This window comes from Clupea harengus, chromosome 16, assembly GCF_900700415.2.
Source record: "Clupea harengus chromosome 16, Ch_v2.0.2, whole genome shotgun sequence".
In the NCBI taxonomy this organism is placed as follows: Eukaryota; Metazoa; Chordata; class Actinopteri; order Clupeiformes; family Clupeidae; genus Clupea; species Clupea harengus.
Genome location: NC_045167.1, coordinates 16,802,219 through 16,820,262, shown reverse-complemented (window position 1 = coordinate 16,820,262; position 18,044 = coordinate 16,802,219). Strand labels below are relative to the sequence as shown.

The 18,044-nt window shown below is 43.1% G+C and overlaps 1 protein-coding gene across 3 annotated transcripts in view; it reads right to left on the bottom strand.

Moving 5' to 3' along the window:
• zgc:152904 (uncharacterized protein LOC767777 homolog) overlaps window positions 1-18,044 on the bottom strand; it is a 209,804-nt gene that overhangs the window by 40,399 nt on the left and 151,361 nt on the right. For all 3 annotated transcript variants that reach the window (XM_031582308.2, XM_031582309.2, XM_031582311.2), the window contains exons 3-6: window positions 12,587-12,793; window positions 8,826-8,969; window positions 7,223-7,360; window positions 16-133 (exon numbers count right to left, since the gene is read on the bottom strand). In XM_031582308.2, the coding sequence (XP_031438168.1) occupies window positions 16-133; window positions 7,223-7,360; window positions 8,826-8,969; window positions 12,587-12,793 (607 nt within the window). The remainder of the gene's footprint in view (window positions 1-15; window positions 134-7,222; window positions 7,361-8,825; window positions 8,970-12,586; window positions 12,794-18,044) is intronic.

The following is an 18,044-nucleotide window of genomic DNA, read 5'->3' as shown; positions in this document are numbered from 1 at the left end:
AGTCGTGTGACTCACCTGTGCCAGGTAACCTCTGGGTCAGGTGAGCCGGAGGTGATGCAGGTGAAGGTGACGGACTCTTCTGCATCAGCAGTGGCATTGAAGGACTGCTGCGGTACAGACAGGACCGGAGGGACTGCAGAGACAAACACAGACCAAAGTCATACTGAGCACCACATTCGCCTGAAACACTCTTTTGCCAGGATTTATATTGCATACAGCACAGTGTAAGTATACACAAATCAGAGCAGCACGGTTAAAAAGGAGGGCCAAGAACAACACTGAAACTCTTGATATAATATGGTTATATTCTGAATCACGCCTGAAAATCCTCCCTTTTTTGGCTGGTTGACTCCCTCCATTGTTAATGTGCCCCTAATTCACGGAGGAGACAATATGGAGGGACATCCACTACCACTTAGTGTTTGTTCATAAATTAGCTTGCCTCTCCCTGACAGAAAAATGTAAGAGCTGCTTCTCATTGGCATTTCACAAACAGGTCAAGCCAACAGAGGCATCATGATCATGTGTACAAAAGCCAGAAATGCCAGCCGATGCAAAATTATAGGCTGCGCATTATCTTAAGTAGATGAAAATAACCTTTTAAAGGCGGAGAGAAAGGCCACTCGAGCATGAGCGAGATAGAAAATGACAGGGGACTGGGAAATTATCAGTTCTAAGCAACACAAAGAACCGCCTGCAAACGTCTGTTTTGAATAATAATATTGTTGTACCCTGGAAGCTGGATAAATATTCAATATTTCCAGGTAAACAAGGCAGGGAAATTGATATCATACTGCTGCCATATGTGGAACGCTCTACTCCGGTTTGAAGCATGCGAGTAAGTGCATGTGTTTGGTTTTTGATTGGGGTTTTTATGTGTGTTGTGGGTTTGGAGAGACGTGGCTCTGTGAACAGACACAGAGGTAATAGAGGCAGTAGAATGGAGAAGTGGAGTGTTGTTGAGGCTTTCATATGGCCTCCTCATTATAATGTCTGTTGCTTGATGTCACTGTGTTTTGAATACAAACCCTGACAAAGGCATCACAGCATCCATTCTTTAAAAGGAGTGTGTCAAAGGTAAAAGAATGGAAGTGGTCAAAACCACAAAGATGTGGTCATTCATGTTACACAATCTTATGAATGCTGTGAATATGTGGTCATATCTCTCTTTAACACAAACACACATACACACACAAACACACACACACACACACACAGAAACACACACACTCACACACACACACACACACACACACACACACACACACATACATACACACACACAACAACAACAACAGAGATGCATGGAGGCTGAAGTGCAGGGCCGTGAATGCTGACATCAGAGGGTGAGTGGGCAGCCCTGGGCCCGTCGCCCTCCAACATGATTAGCATTGATTCTCCGGCCAATCGATGAGAACACGCTTAAGTCCCTTATCCAACCCCTGCCACCCGGCCTGTCAGGCACAGCACAGCGACCAGAGGCCTGTGTGCTGAGCTGAGACTGTTGAACATAAAGACATCAAAGCAGCCTCTCAGCAACACGCATAACAACTGATGAAGGCCATAGAGAATCACAGAGAGAGAGAGAAAGAAGGAAAGAGAGGGAATGAGAAAGAGAGAGAACAAGAACGAAAGGGAGGGAATGAGAAAGAGAGAGAGGACAAGGTGGTGGTGGTGTGAGTGTGTGTGTGTGTGTGTGTGTGTGTGTGTGTGTGTGTGTGTGTGTGTGTGTGTGTGTGTGTGTGTGTGTGTGGGGGGGGGGGGGGGGGGGGGGGTCAAAGTATGCATGTAAAAGGAAAGGGACAGTGGCAATGAAAGTCCTTCAAGAAATATGGAACTGGCTGGAGAATTACAGACATACTTACACACAACTTATAGATTTTAAACACACACACACACACACACATACAGTCACACACATTACGGATGCATGTACACACACATTAAAACCCAGGCAATGTGATCATGTTCATGTACAGTGGGTAAAATAAGTATTTGAACCCCTGCCGATTTCGCAAGTTTGGCCACTTGCAAAGAAATGTGTGATCTATAATTGTAATAGTAGGTGTATTTTAACAGTGAGAAATAGAATATCAACAAAAAAATCCAGAAAACTGCATTTTATAACATTTATGACTTAATTTGCATTTGATGCAGAAAATAAGTATTTGAACCCCTAGCAAAACATGACTAAGTACTTGGTGGAATAATCCTTGTTGGCAAGCACAGACGTCAGACTTTTCTTGTAGTTGGTCACCAGGTTTACACACATCTCAGGAGGGATTTTGGTCCACTCCTCTTTGCAGATCCTCTCCAAATCCTTAAGATTGCGTTTTCAATGGGAGGGAATGAGGGAATGAGGTTCAAGCCCAATATTCCACGTTACATGGCCCCATCCATAGTCCCCTCGATGCAGTGGAGTCGTCCTGTACCCTTGGCAGAGAAACAGCCCCAAAGCATAATGTTTCCACCTCCATGCTTGACGGTGGGGATGGTGTCATATTCAGCATTCTTCCCCCTCCAAACGCGGCAAGTCGAGTTGATGCCAAAGAGCTTGATTTTGGTCTCATCTGACCACATCCTGTCTCCCAATCCTCCTTAGAATCATTCAAGTGTTCATTGGCAAACTTCAGACGACCCTGTACATGTGCTTCCTTGAGCAGGGGGACCTTGCGAGTGCTGCAGTACTTCAAACCATTACGGCGTAGTGTGTTGCCAATGGTTTTCTTGGTGACTGTGGTCCCAGCTGCCTTGAGATCATTCACAAGCTCCCCCTGTGTAGTTCTGGGGTTATTCTGCACCTTTCGGATGATCACCGATACCGCACGAGGGGATATCTTGCATGGAGCCCCAGACCTAGAGCGATTGACAGTTGTTTGGTGTTGCTTCCATTAACGAATAATCGCACCTTCAATGTTATAAAATGCAGTTTTCTGGATTTGTTTGTTGATATTCTATTTCTCACTGTTAAAATACACCTACCATTACAATTATAGATCAAACATTTCTTTGCAAGTGGCCAAACTTGCGAAATCGGCAGGGGTTCAAATACTTATTTTCCCCACTGTATACACAGGCACATACATTGACAGATGAATTAGCACACAAGTACATACACAGACACGTGTTCATGCATGTGCACACATATACGTGCCCCAACACACTAAGAGCACACTGAACATATAACTTTAAACACCTGCACACAACAACATTCTCTCTTTCTCTCACACACAGTGACACACACACATCCATGAAGCGATATGACACGAGTGAGAGTGGTAATCAGGACAGGTTATCACAGACGTGGGGATATCACCTGATGATGGTTTTATACAACAGTTCAAGTAATTGAGTTTCAAGACACCAGATTGTGATTTATTTCATTTCCTTAGAGTTTTTTTCATTCATGCTCCACCCCAAAGTTCCAACTTGGTTTTCTGCGTTAAGCGTTGCCAAGCAACACATACTGTCACTCTGCAGCCAAGGTGAGCCAGAAAGGCTACTTGCGCACATTAAATTGAACACTCACCTGTCTTCAAGTTACATGTTCATTTGTACATACCCCTTACTCCATTTGCCCCCTTTCCTCACAGAAATACTGTCAAATGTAACGTTGTAAAATCGCTACTCGCGATTCCTTGCTCTTGCTTTGAATGAATGGATTGCTGACGTCATACAATTTAACAGTTAACGAATATAAAACGTGGAGTGAATCTGAGTTGGTTTGTGTCATGATATCCTCACTCATGGAATGCCTCTTGTCCAATCAGAAATTAATAAATTGTTCGACTAGACCTAAGTGTTGTTTAACATAAAATAATTGAGGTTAAAAGACAGAACTTCACAGACACACATGACCAGACCACAAGTTACAACAATGTGACAGAAGGAGAGAAAGAAAGAAAGAAAGAAAGAAAGAAAGAAAAGCTAACGAGGCTGTGAGAGACTACCGAAAAGTGAGAGATCAAGAACTAAAATTCTTTCTCTAAAAACTGTCTTTCTCCCTTGGCTGATTCCTCCCCATCTGTTCCTGTCGCTGCCTTCAATATATCAGCTCATCCTCTCTGCTCACACTTAAATAAGTAACTCATCCTCCTGCAGCCATCTGCAGCTCTCTGATCACTACTGACACCACAGCCTCCACTGCAGAGAGAAAATATCCCCACACCTTGCCTCTGGTACCAAATAAACTATGAGCTATGAGAGGAAAGAAGAACAGAGAACGGAAAAAAAAACCATCATTTCTGGACGAGTGTGTGGTTGAAGGCAGGGTGACGAAGCAGAATAAGTATTTCATAAACATGCATAAAAAACTGGCATTGGACATGACAGCTACAGAGAAGCTGACCGAGAGAGATGAAAAGTCTCTGACAACTTGTCAATTCAAGGGTATTTTTATAGCAAGAACTACAATATTTAGTAAAGACATCAATCATGATACAGTAATGAGACATCAGAGAGAAAAAGCAGGTGGTGGGATCTCTGAAGGACCCAAAACTCAATACTGAACAGTACCTCCAACATTTCAAGTTCAGAGAAAGGTAATGGTCCGTGACTTTGAATTGAAAAGACTTCAGCCAAGGACAAACAAAACGGGAAAAATTCTGTCTCTGTGCTCTTTACAAATGTAGCTCACATGCCATAGCTCCACCATTACAGAGCTCTGTTAGGAAGTCTCTCTCCTCTGAATGCAGGACTGTGAGTCACGAATGTCCAACAAATTGGGGAAAAGAGCAGACAATGTTATTCCTTGTTTGACACCAGGAAATAACATCCCATGAGAAAAAAAAGAAAATCTAAAAAGAGATCTATTTAGTTTCTCCATGACAGAAATGACAATAATTGGAACCAAAAGTAGGAGTTAGGCTTAAATATCCTGCTTCTATATGGACCAAATTTCTCATATGTGAGTTAAAGCAGAAATCTCCATTAGGGCACAAATCATGTTCAGTTTTCACCAATGCCAAGACATGTCAATATTTCCTCCTCTGTTTCTCTCTCAAGACAACTTTGATGTTTAGGGCTGGGGCACACATTTTTACAATAAAGTATGTTTAAATATGACAATAAGATTGTTCAAAGCTGAGATTTCTGTCAGCTATGGCAGATTGTTACAGTAAAATGCCTAATCTAATTTCTGTCTCAAACTGTTTCTCCTAAGGAAAGGTATAGGAAGAAAATCTATGATTAAATTGATGCATAAACAAAATAATGAGAGTCACATCTAGGTCTCCTGAGCTGTCAATGAGCCATCTTTGAGATCTAAAACCTTCCTATGGGACTGTTAAGCAGAGAAAACAACAACAACAACAACAACAACAACAACAACAACAACAATGAAACCGAAGGTGTCAAAATTAATTTCCTTCAGCAAATCTGGAAACAAAACCTAAACACTACTTTTCAATGGGACACATTTTGCACATATTTGTGCTGGCGACATCCATTTTTGATGTGGCACATTAGAGATCCTTGACTGTATCTGACCATCCGGGTGCTGCATGACTGAAAACTCCATGCCATCGTCCCAGGGGCTAGGAGCAGATGGATGGTGGCAGTATGCCACTCTGTCCCGGCCACAGATTGCTGTTGGCATGTTGCTGGGGATAATGGGACAGCTCGTTGAGAAGACTTATTGGACATCCCCCAGAACCTTATGTGGTGATGGAAAATTGAATGCAGCGTGTGTGCTTTTTTCTGTCTCTTATCATCCTTGAGCAAACACACACACATGCTCTCTCTCTCTCTCTCTCTCTCTCTCTCTCACAGACACACACACACACACACACACACAAATGCTCTCTCTCTCTCTCTCTCTCTCTCGCACACAAACACACACACACTCACGTACACACACACACACGTACACACACACACACACACACGAACACACACACACACACACGCACACACTGCTCTTGTACATGAATGTCATTAGCCTGTGTTAAAAAACAGCACTGACATTCCACTAGTCTTCCTCAAGTAGCTCCTGTGCTCACAGCACTCCGCAATCTCATTTCTCGGTCACACACACACACACACACACCCACACCCACACCCACACACAGACAGAGAGAGAGAGAGACACACACACACACACACACACACACACACACACACACACACACACACACACACTCCGCAGTCTCATTTCTCTCCCATGCCCAGTCACGCCACTGAAGCAAATGAAGGTAAATGAACACATTACAAAAGAAAAGTGCCCGCCATTTTTTCTTCTTCTCCTTTTCTTCTCCTGTATCAAAGCCTGGTGAGTCAGCTAACCCTGGGGCTGTGCATTAATTGAAATACGCCGTCACCAAAATAATCTTTAGAGGATTGCGCCAGGAATCAGAACCCGCTGAATGTTTCTAAAATGGGCCTCGAAAAACGAGGATCAAGAGCTGGAATTAAAGGCATTATTCCACCAAATCAAGGAGAGAAAAGCTGAGTCGTTCGCTATTGAGTTGAAGACACGCTGAACTGAACAAACAGAGAGTGCCTTGAGGAAGCGAAAACCCACTCCATGGCTTGGGGTGGACCAACATAATCATCACAAGGTCTCCTCTAGGTAAATCACTGAAAGCACTGAAGTCAATCATTTAGCTCCTTGACTTTAAAACCATGTCAGGGTAGGAACTCGGTTGGAGGAGGAGGGATACTCTTGCCGGTATCAGAATATTTGATTTGACAAAAGGAAACAGTCAAACCAATAGTCAGTGCTTGTCCAGTGAGTGCTTGTACATCTGAGCTAGTTTGAGAACACAAGCTCTGTACAAAGGGAGTCTTCTTCTGGAATCCCCTAAACACACGAGTCTACTTAACAGCATATTGCACTTGATGAATATTTCATTTTCACGTCTGTTTTATATATGAGTCTACTGTTTGATGTGTGTATGTGTGCATACTTCATAGACATGGATATTCTTGACAAGAAGGAAGCCTTTCTAGAGACCCTTGTTTGTATTTTCTCACTTCTCTCAGTGTGTCTCCCTCATTCTGTTCCCTGATTCTATGCTGCCCGGCTCCTTTCTTCTTCTGTAAGTGGCCATGTTTGGATCAATGGCCTGCACTCTCTCTCAAGAGAATGTCTCAATAGACGAGATAGCAAGGCCAGGGTCCAGTCAGAGGGCTTCAAGTACTAAGGTGCAGTGCACTGTGGGTAAAGGATGCAGAGGGTTGCCGGCGGAGAGCCGGGGTGTAGAGGTGGCCGGGAAGCACTTACCGTTGACGACCACAGCGATGTTCCTGAAATCGATCTCACCCCTGGCCTCGACACGAGCCTCGCAGCGGTACTCCCCCTCATCCGACTTGCCCACTCTCATGATCTGAAGGTTGTTGTTGGGCAACACTTGGAACCTGTCTTCAGTTCGAGATGAAAAGAGAGAGGGGTGATAGACAAGAGAGAGATCAATGGCAAGCTCACCATGAACCAACAGTATTGACCACTCTCTGATTTACCAGGGATTCTGCTTGTGTGATGGAAGGTTTTTTTGGGGAAAAGAGCACACTTTCTTAAAAGTGGTGTCTTTTATTGATGCCTTAAAGCAGCTGTAACTTGAGCTTTTTAAATGGCAGCTGTGAAAAACCTGGGATCTCAAGAGCCTGGCAAGAGAGTACAGCACCAAAGCATCATTACCATTTAATCTCAGAGAAGCTATTTTTCTCTACGTACAAATTTGCCCCCCAAAAAAACACACTTTCAAAAGCCCTTTCTTCAAGTGCTTTACATGCCTGATAAATACTCACCGTATCTCCCCATTCAAAAAATACACGCAAGATATTAAATATGCCAAAAAAACACCTCGTTGATCACACTTCCAAAAGCAAAGTACTTTACATGTTATCCATGCCCGATAAATACCAACCGTATCTCCCCCTCTTTAAAAAAAACACGCACGAGAGATAAAGACAAACCCTGTACCGTAAATAGAATGAAAGTAATCAGAGTGTGTCTGAAATCGCCACCTTCTAATCTGCAGCGGCGGGGTGAGCAGATAGCTTCTCTGTGTCACACACTGAAATTCCAATTAAAGATGTGAGGCAACTTTTCTGTCTGGCACTGAAGCAGTTCTGTGTATTACAGAGATAGATTCAAAGACCAAACACAAAAGGGGGTCCTGGTCAGGTATGCATAGACACACACACACACACTACAAAAGGACACTAATTTGAATACAATTCATAATTCTTTCTTTTCAAAGCGTTTTCATGGTGTGCGGTGCTCTATTCATGTTTGAGGACGTTGCCTTGAGTGACAAAGCCCGTGTTTCGTTACATGGGTGCTGATCTATTCTTCATTGTTTGTTGCGTGTGCACTTCATAAAATCTCATCAGCATAGAAGCACCGCCAGCCTATTCCCATCAACCTATTTTCATTTGATTATCTTCTGACTGGAAGTCTTTCATCTACAAATGTCTTTATCCGGCACCAAGGATGATTGATCATTTTCCTGGAGGGTAGTAGTTGAACAATGTTCTCCCCTACAACCAAACAGGTATAGAGATACTAACAAAAGACACAACTAAGATTAGTTTGTTGTTTTTAACTAATTCATTAATACTTCATACTTTTCTCATAGTCTCCTTATTAATTGAGCATTTAGTTAAAGTAATGTTAATCAAAGGAACCTCATGTAAATCAATTCAAAGATTCTTGTGAAATTGTTAAGTCTAGTGAAAAGAGAAAAGTGAATAGAAAACCATCCACAGAAGCAATCAAATTGTCTGTTCCTTTGACAACAACAGAACAAACAGACTTGAAATCTTAACAACAAATTGATCTCCCTAGTCACACATATACGTGTGTTTACAGATGTTAGTCTTACTGTTAGGCTCGGACAAAATCTCTTTGTTCTTGTAGAACCAGGACACGGCCGGGACTGGTGAGCTGATGACATCACACACCACCTCAGCATCCTCGCTCTGGCGGAATTCCTGCGGTGTCTGAACTGACCGGAATGTCAGCTTCTCTAAAGGACAAAACACAAAACAGCTATTCAACATCAACACCACGAGACACCATTCCATAGGATGAGGAAAAATAACACCAACAAAAGTTCTACCTGTAGATATTCCTAATAGCATTTTTCATCATATTACAGAAATATATTTGTGACAGGCCCACCATAATATGTAATCGGGTGCAGAGGCATAGTCAAGGGTTCGATTTTAAAATCTAAATATGTGAAACATTTCAAATTTCTGATTCAATTTACCGGTAGATATTACTGACAGCATTTTCACACAAACTAATATGTTTTCTAACCCCTGCTATGGGCATCCATTTTTGCATCATCTTCGGTCCATGTACAGGGGTAGCTTGTCCACTCACGTTGCCTGAAACGCTGCCAAGTGTATCATGACCCACAGGGCACCAGCCTGGCATTGCCATATCGTGCCCTCTCATCTCAGGGAGCACAGCCACTTATAAGGGGCAACCGTTCACCACAGTGGCGGCCATTCCAGATCACAGGGTCTGATTAAAGCCCTGACGTGCATTCTGGCTGTAGAGTCACCCTTGAACCTTGGAGCCACGGTGGCTGACTCGTCTCCGAAACACCCACCTTCAACCTCCTTAAATCACACTTCAGATGTTTTTTTTTTCTTTTCTCCGCCTCCTGCAAATGAACCTCCTTGAAGACAAACTGCTCAATAAAACTAGCATTAACTGGATTTTTATTGGCCTGAACAGCAGTATATAAAGTGATGCAATGCCCCCTCTCTCCCACTCTTTGTCTAAGCTGTTCTCTACACAAAGGGTTGGCAGCGGGGTGGCTTGGCAACGCGATAAAAACGTAAACAGTCTTTTCCTATACACTCACACTTAACTCTGCTGGGAGATTGCAGGGGGGGTGATAAGTTCAGTAGGAACCATATGCTTCCCTTTGCACTAATCTCCCAACTCCATCTTTGATCTGCTATATTTGTGACAGACCCGCTATGCAGTGCCTCTGAGTCCAGCCGCACAGTTGGAGGTTCGCTTTTAATATGTAAATGTGCAGCTCATGAAAAAACATTTTCCTTTTCTAAAATATGTGATCAGAAAATATATGTCTTAGGTTTTATAGTTATGCTGACCCTTGTATTGTGTGTGTGTGTAATATATGTATACAGTATATACTGTATATATATGTATGTTAAATTACTGTATATGTATATCTTTAGGTATATGTATGTGTATTGTATGTGTATGTGTGTGTGTGTTTGTGTGAGTATGTGTGTGTGTGTGTGTGTGTGAGTGTTTGTGTATGTGTGTGCGTGTATGTTTGTGTGAGTATGTGTGCGTGTATGTGTGTGTGTGTATGTGTGTGTGTGTGTGTGTGTGTGTGTGTGTGTGTGTGTCCGTCAGTGTTGTGCACGTTCACACCTCTCATGAACTAGTTCAAAGTTCAGTTCATACAAGTAAACATGAATCGTTCACGTTCATAGTTCACCATTTAAATTCTGAACTAGTTCATAGTTCAGTTCATTTTCATTTTTTTTTTTTTAATTATTGCTAATTTTTCAGGAGGACATAATTTGCACAGAAAGGTGAGATTTTTACTGTCGGAAACTTTATCAGACAGTGTGTAAAAATCCCGCACATAATAATAAGGTGGATAGGATGTACTCGCTGAGTCTGCGTCTCTGTTTTCGCTTTCACTTGCCATTTTTATATTGAGACCGAGAGCTGTTGCCTTGGAATACGTTGCTTGTTTGGTATACATATGTGCGATGATTCATGGGTAATGTAGGGCGAAGTCGAGTTAGTTGGTTTAGGTATCGCAGACATACATTAATACACAGCCCTGTAGTACCATTTAAATAATGAATTATACAGTGAACTAAAGGTAATAATTTAACCTCTTCAGCAATGACATGCTACTGGCTTAATCTCAGATCCACAAGGGCATGTACACTAAATGAAAGACCGCTCAAAAGTTAGCATAGGTAAACCCTGTAACACTCGTATTTGTACATTAGCAGCTTATGCTAAGCGAGTTCACGAACAGTGCATCATGCTAGATCAATTAAGTGACAGTGCTCGTAACAATTATGAGAAAGCTAAACTATAACAAACAACAAACAACAAGGTAGGCTACAAAGTCAAACTCACGTATACATGGACTCACACAACTTCAACAAAGTGCAACGTTCAATTATGTTATAAATATGCCTGAAGTTAACTGCTACTCCATCTAAATATGTCGTGAAGCAATATCAAAACATTGCACCGTGAGAAGTGGAGTCACATGACCAACGCAATTACCAAATATGGTCATTTACCGAAACATGGTCTGTCTGGGCAATTCAACAAATAATTACTATGGTCTTTTGAACAGGTACTGAGCAACGACATGGTACAAGCATTCGATTTAGACAGCTTCTTTCCTCAGTAGAAGGAAAACATTCCGTAATGTTTTAGCTAGACCTCCGTTGGCGCTAGACCTCAGATAATATGAACGTGTTCACCGTTCAAATTCATTATTTGTCATGATGTTGCGTTCAGTTCATCGTTCTCATAAAAATGAACGTGTTCAATGAACGCGTTCTTTTGAACGCGTTCATGCACAACACTGGACTGTCCGTGTGTGTGTGCGTGTGTGTGTCATAATGAGATGATAATGGGGCGAGTGCCAGGTGGAGTTGTGAAGAAGGAGATGGCTCAGCAGGTGGTCACAGACATGCCTGATCAGAATGAAAGGGCTGGCACTGTTAACATGGCCACAGCTCTTAAAATACGCCTCGCTTCATTTGGGCTCCGTGCACTTTTACCTCCCTCGCGAGTAAACATGATGGAAGTAGCTATAAAACTCATGCTAACGCCCAACCTCAGAGTGCTGGACAACCAAAAAAAGAAAACACTGTTTCCTACTTGCCCAAGCCAAGCGCCAGGGACAGGATTTTATTAAGGAATAATTCACCAGAACCACAGGCCCACAACAAATATAAGCTGCTTCCCTAAAACCCTCCATTTGGACAAATAAAACAACAAAGGCACAAACAACAGGGAAAAGTTTCCATGCAGCTGAGCTTTTACCATTCATTCTCCCGTGTATCAATAGCCCGTGTATCTCCCGTGTATCAAAAGTATTATTCTGTGTGTCTGATCTGATTTAAAGATCTGTCTCTAGTATTTATGAAATGATATTTCAGTAACAGTGTCAGTGCAGTATGTTTTTAGGCATTACAAAGTTAAAACTGCGTATATTACAGACTGTCCTTATGAACTTAACTGAACAGAGTGAAACAACTACATTGAGATTACCTGGCACAGAGTTGATATTGATATAAACTCTTTATAAAACCTTTATAACAATGTAAAAGGCTGAAGGTAAAGGTAAAGGCCAGGTATTTAGCAGACACTTTTATCCAAAGCGACGTACAATGTAATAAGGCACCAACAGCATTTATGGTATGTGTATACACTCTGATATATCAGGCATTTATGGTATGTGTATATACTCTGATACATCAGGCATGGTCCGACTGACTGTAACACACCTCTTTTTGGTATGTGTATACAATCTGATATACCAGACATTTATGGGTATGTGTATACAATCTGATAAATCAGGCATGGTCCAACTGACTGTAACCCACTCACGATAGATCTCCAGCACCACTGTGGCCTCCTGGCTCTGTCCCTTGGCATCCTTTGCCTGGCAGCGGTAGATGCCAGCATCCTCCACGATGGCATTGTAGATGGTGAGTCTGGAGCGCACCCCTTCTGTGTGCAGGACTACCCTTTGGGTGGACACGATGGGCTCTCCCTGAGGGCTGTACCAGGTCAGGCTCACCGGCTCGCCTATGACTGAAGAGAGAGAGAGAGAGAGACAGAGAGAGAGAGAGAGAGATAGAGAGAGAGAGAGAGAGAGAGAGAGAGAGAGTGGAAACAGACATATATTATGACACATTTTAGTGTTATAGGAAAACCCAGAGTCGTAAAGTATTAAAAACGTTCATAACGGGTTATAAAGTATTCATAAAGCTTCTTTTACTTCTTGATAATGGCACTGATGACAGCTTTGCCTTGTCAAAAGTTGTTTATCCACCAAATGCTCTATATGGACCCATATGTGACTCCATACAAGCCTTCATAATAGACAATAGATGTGATACTTTAAACTGGAAGGGCTTATACTACAACATCTTAACGCTTTAGGAGTGCAGTCATGACTATTTATAAATATTTATATAGAATTGTGGAAGTCATTATGATGCATTATGAATACTTTATAAACATTCATGAATGTGTTTATAATCCTTTATGGACACTGGGTTTAGAGAAAGTGTACCCAAAAACGGTATATGGGAACGACAATGTCCTAAATGACCCATGATCCATCCTGGTGAATTGAGTGTCTTCAGCTCTTCATTGAGAGGTGCAATTATTCATTTATATTTTATATATATACAGTATATATATATATATATATATATATATACTGTCATGGCTTTCAGACAGGCCCAATAATGTAACACAGTAAGCCTGAAATTGTACTTTTTACATTGAAAAAAAAATCCAAGACATTCTTGCATTGATTCTCTCTCTTCTACTGAATTTTGAAGGAGATTTCAGAATGATATTCCAATATAACATAATAACTAACTTAATGAATAGCAGCACACATTTCCATGAAAAGTGTATTTTCCATAATTTCTTTTTCCCCCCATAACCTTACATGTAGGAGGCTTCCCTGTTAAAAAATGATGAGATTCTTAGCCAGATTAGAAATATATGAGAAAAATCAAGGAGTATCTAATCAAGATCACAGTGTTGTCAATTTATTGAGAGAGCGAGAGAGAGAGAGAGAGAGAGAAAGAGAGAGAGTGTGTGTGTGTGTGTGTGTGTGTGTGTGTGTGTGTGTGTGTGTATGTGTGTGAGTGTGCATTTTATATGAAAGACCATCTACACTTGGAGCAGGCGCTACTCTGAAGATATTATCACATGCTGTCACAGCAGCATAATCCCGGTCATTAGGAGAATTCATTATTTCACACATTAACTGGAAGTGTAACAAAACGCATATTGATGAATTAAAACCAAATTACCATTGATCTAATGCAATTTCAGAAAATCATGCAATTCTCATTATATCAGCAAGGGCCTTTGCTTGCGACAAGGAACATTAACCCTTCTTCATGCCTTGTAAACTACATCTAGTGACTCAGCTGTGAAAATACAACAAATAGAGGTATGTCTCAGTTCAAACACACACACACCGACACACACCGACACACACCGACACACACCGACACACACACACACACACACACACACACACACACACACACACACACACACACACACACCACCTCATCCTCTCTGCTCCTCATCCTGATCAGTTTGGACGAGCTGACTAAACCCCTCTTTTCCTCCTTGGTGAATCCCCATAATCTAGGGTGTATCTCTCAGAGCCACTGTTAAGCAACCACTACACTAACTAAGACAGAATGGGTTCAAAATTCAAATCTCTCAATCAAACGTAACAATGGTGGTTGTTCAGTGATGCTTTCAAAAGGCTGCACCCCTGTATGATAATACAATGCACTGAGTACAAGGCTAGCTCTCTCTGGTTACATAGCAAGCACACATGTGGGGTACCAAGCACCTTATCACACCCAAGAGAGAGCAGGGGCAGGCAGGCCTGGCGGTGAGATCAAGCACCCTGGGACCTGGTTGGAGGAAGGAGAAGCAGGAGGTGGAAACTCCCAAGGGATTTGGAGATGGATAAGGCTAAACGTGGAGCCAACAAGGAAATTAATGTGATGCTCAAGATCACAGAGAGAGAGAGGAGAGAGAGAGAGGAGAGAGGAGAGAGAGGAGAGAGAGAGAGGAGAGAGAGGAGAAAGAGGAGAGAGAGGAGAGAGAGAGAGGAGAGAGAGGAGAGAGAGGAGAAAGAGGAGAGAGAGGAGGGAGAGAGGAGAGAGAGAGAGGAGAGAGGAGAGAGAGGAGAGAGAGAGAGGAGAGAGAGGAGAAAGAGGAGAGAGAGGAGGGAGAGAGGAGAGAGAGAGGAGGGAGAGAGGAGAGAGAGGAGAGAGAGAGGAGGGGGTTGTGTACAGGGGGACTGGGTGGGAACAGTAGCTGTGTGTTGCTGGGGAGAACATGTGCCAGAGTCTCATGGGCATAGCGAACAGGAGGGGCATCTGTGGACACCAGCTGGTGGTGTCTGCACCGTGCCCACCGTGCCCACCACCACCCACCACATGGCGTGTCAGGCCGTGGGTGGACAGCTCTAACCTGGCATGGTTCTTACACACACATCCTGGAACCTGTACAGGGATGGCTAGGAGTGTGTGGAAATGTTTCAAGTCGAAAATGGAACGCTGGTGTGTCACTGAGGCCTCGTCTGTGCCACTATTTGTCATGTTGTCAGTACCATAGACATATATACAGCTCTATATATGTCTATGGTTAGTACACCACTCTAAAAATTACCCAAAAAATAAACGTATAATTGCGTGTTGGGTGGTGTTTCCAAGAGACAGTGGCAGTATGCCTGTGACTAAAACCGTGTTTTAAAAATGTTTGGGACCAGAAATACCATCTTTTTTCACAACTTGTGAAGCCCCTTAGATTCAAGCCATGTTCTACATTAGGAAATACCATAGATTTGATATTAGCAACAGACACTTACATACTTTTTCACCCATAATTCCTGGCCTGACATCTCCAATTTCATTGCACAAACGGGGCAAACATCCTAATTTCAGATAGTTATCAAATCCACTTTCAGATGAAATACTGTTAAATATTTATGGATGGATGCTGCAGCATCTGTGCTAATATTACAGATGAACACATTAGCAGTCATTCCATAGAATATACATAATATAAAGTAATGATGTTTGAACGCAACATGTTATTTGAAGCTATAAATAAACACATGCTGACATTATCATGTGCACTTCTGCCCTGACTGACGGCCTTCTGGCTATTCGGAGGTTGACAGGGAAAGTGATGGATGGAGGCTGAGAAGCCTGAGCGAGAGAGAGAGGATATTGCAGTGAATCTTTCGGCGCGAGCATCATGAGGCCTATTGTGTCCAAGCTCCCTTGTGGCAGAGGGGAAACTAAATTGAGCCCTGCACTCGTCTGCCGCATCCCTTGTTCTCTACCTCCTGCTCTCCCTCCCCTCCCTACTGCTAGTTGTGTGTATTTCTCATCCCTCGTTCATAATGAAGTGTGCCCTTTCTATTCGTCAGGGAGTGTGTAGCGAGGAGGGAAGTGGCACAACTGGGCTGTTTGTTAGGAGGAGAGAAGAAGAGAGAGAGAGAGAGAGAGAGAGAGAAAGAGAGAGAGAGAGAGAGAGAGGGGGAGAGAAAGGGGGGAGAGTGCGAGAGAAAGAGAGGAGAGAGAGATGGGGAGAGAGAGAGAGGGGAGAGAGAGAGAGAGAGAGGGGGAGAGAAAGGGGGGAGAGTGCGAGATAGAGAGAGAAAGAGATGGGAGAGAGAGAGAAAGGGGGGAGAGAGAGAGGGAGAAAGAGAGACAGAGGGGGAGAGAGAAAGGGGAGAGAGAGAGAGAGAGGGTGAGAGAGAGAGAGAGAGAGAGAGAGAGAGACAGAGAGCGAGAGAGAGAGACAGAGAGCGAGAGAAGGACACGAGGGAGAAATGGAATAGAAATCAATTAACTGTCCAGGCGAAGGGATCGGTGATGCGTACTTAATCACGTGTGACGGGAACCAATTACCCTCCAGGTGGGAGACAGACTCTCGTGACTGGTCAACAGGTGGTCGACGAGGACGCCATATATTCCTGTGAGCCTCCAATGCGTTGTTTCTGACAAAGATTGTTGTTGTCTGTCCAGAAACCCAATCCCTTGGATTTCCACGTATCTCGTGTCTATGATGTGTCTGATGTAGTTTTACCGGAGTCCTCCCTCTTCAGACACACTCAGTCCATAGATCTCTACCCTGTCTGAGCATCTCCTAGCATGCTTTCCTTTTAGATTCCCACAGTGAGGTCATGTCAGTGGCCATGTTGATGGGTCATTCACCTCTGCTATACTGAAACACTCCATAGTTGAGGATTGAGTGTTTTAGAAGTGTTATCATTTATGTGTGAAGTATATGTCAAGGCGAATCATGTTTCACCATAGGGGATTGCTCAGTGAGAAGCTATTTGTGTGTGTGTAGCAAGTTGAATGTTGAATGTTTTTGGCTCTGTAAATCATCTGTGAGCTTGTGTTTTTCTTTGTTTCTGTTTCTCAACCTGTTCTCTTGGGTTTTTCTTCCGTGTCTAGCATTGCTGTATTTTGTGTTTGTGTTTAGACAGTCTGCTTGTCGGCGAGTGTGTGTGTGTGTGCTTGAGTGTGTGTGCACTTGAGTGTGTGTGTGTGTGTGCTTGAGTGTGTGTGTGTGTGTGCTTGAGTGTGTGTGTGCTTGAGTGTGTGTGTGTGTGTGTAGCCTTATTCAGTGAGACATCGCGCTTCTCCTATTACAGTGGTGTCTGTGTAACACTGTTGGTGTTGCCTGCTGGCTAGTGCAGTTTATGAAGTGACCTTCCCCCCCCCCAGCACACACACACACACACACACACACACACACACACACACACACACACACACACACACACACACACACACACACACACTCCTTCTCTCTCAATATTCCACTTAGTCACATCAGTGCACTCTCACTCCCCAGCGCTGCAAGGCAGTTTGGGAGTCAACTGAAGCCCTCAAACATGATCCACTTATTCATTCTAATCTCTTTCTCTCTCCCTCTGTCATTCTCTCCCTTTCCCCATTTTCTTTCAATCTGTCTCTCTTCCTCCCTTTACCTCTTCTTCTCTCTCACTCCCCCTCACACACACACACACACACAGACACAGACACAGACACAGACACAGACACAGACACAGACACAGACACAGACACAGACACAGACACAGACACAGACACAGACACACTCTATCACCATTCTCTCCTCACAGTGTTTGTGTTTGCCCCATGGAGAGCCAGTGTTAGAGTAACACGTGAAGGAGGTGGGAGTGATAACTCTCCGAGGGTTCACTCGTACTCATTCAAGTCTTTGCCACTCACTCTCTATCTGCCTCTCCTCG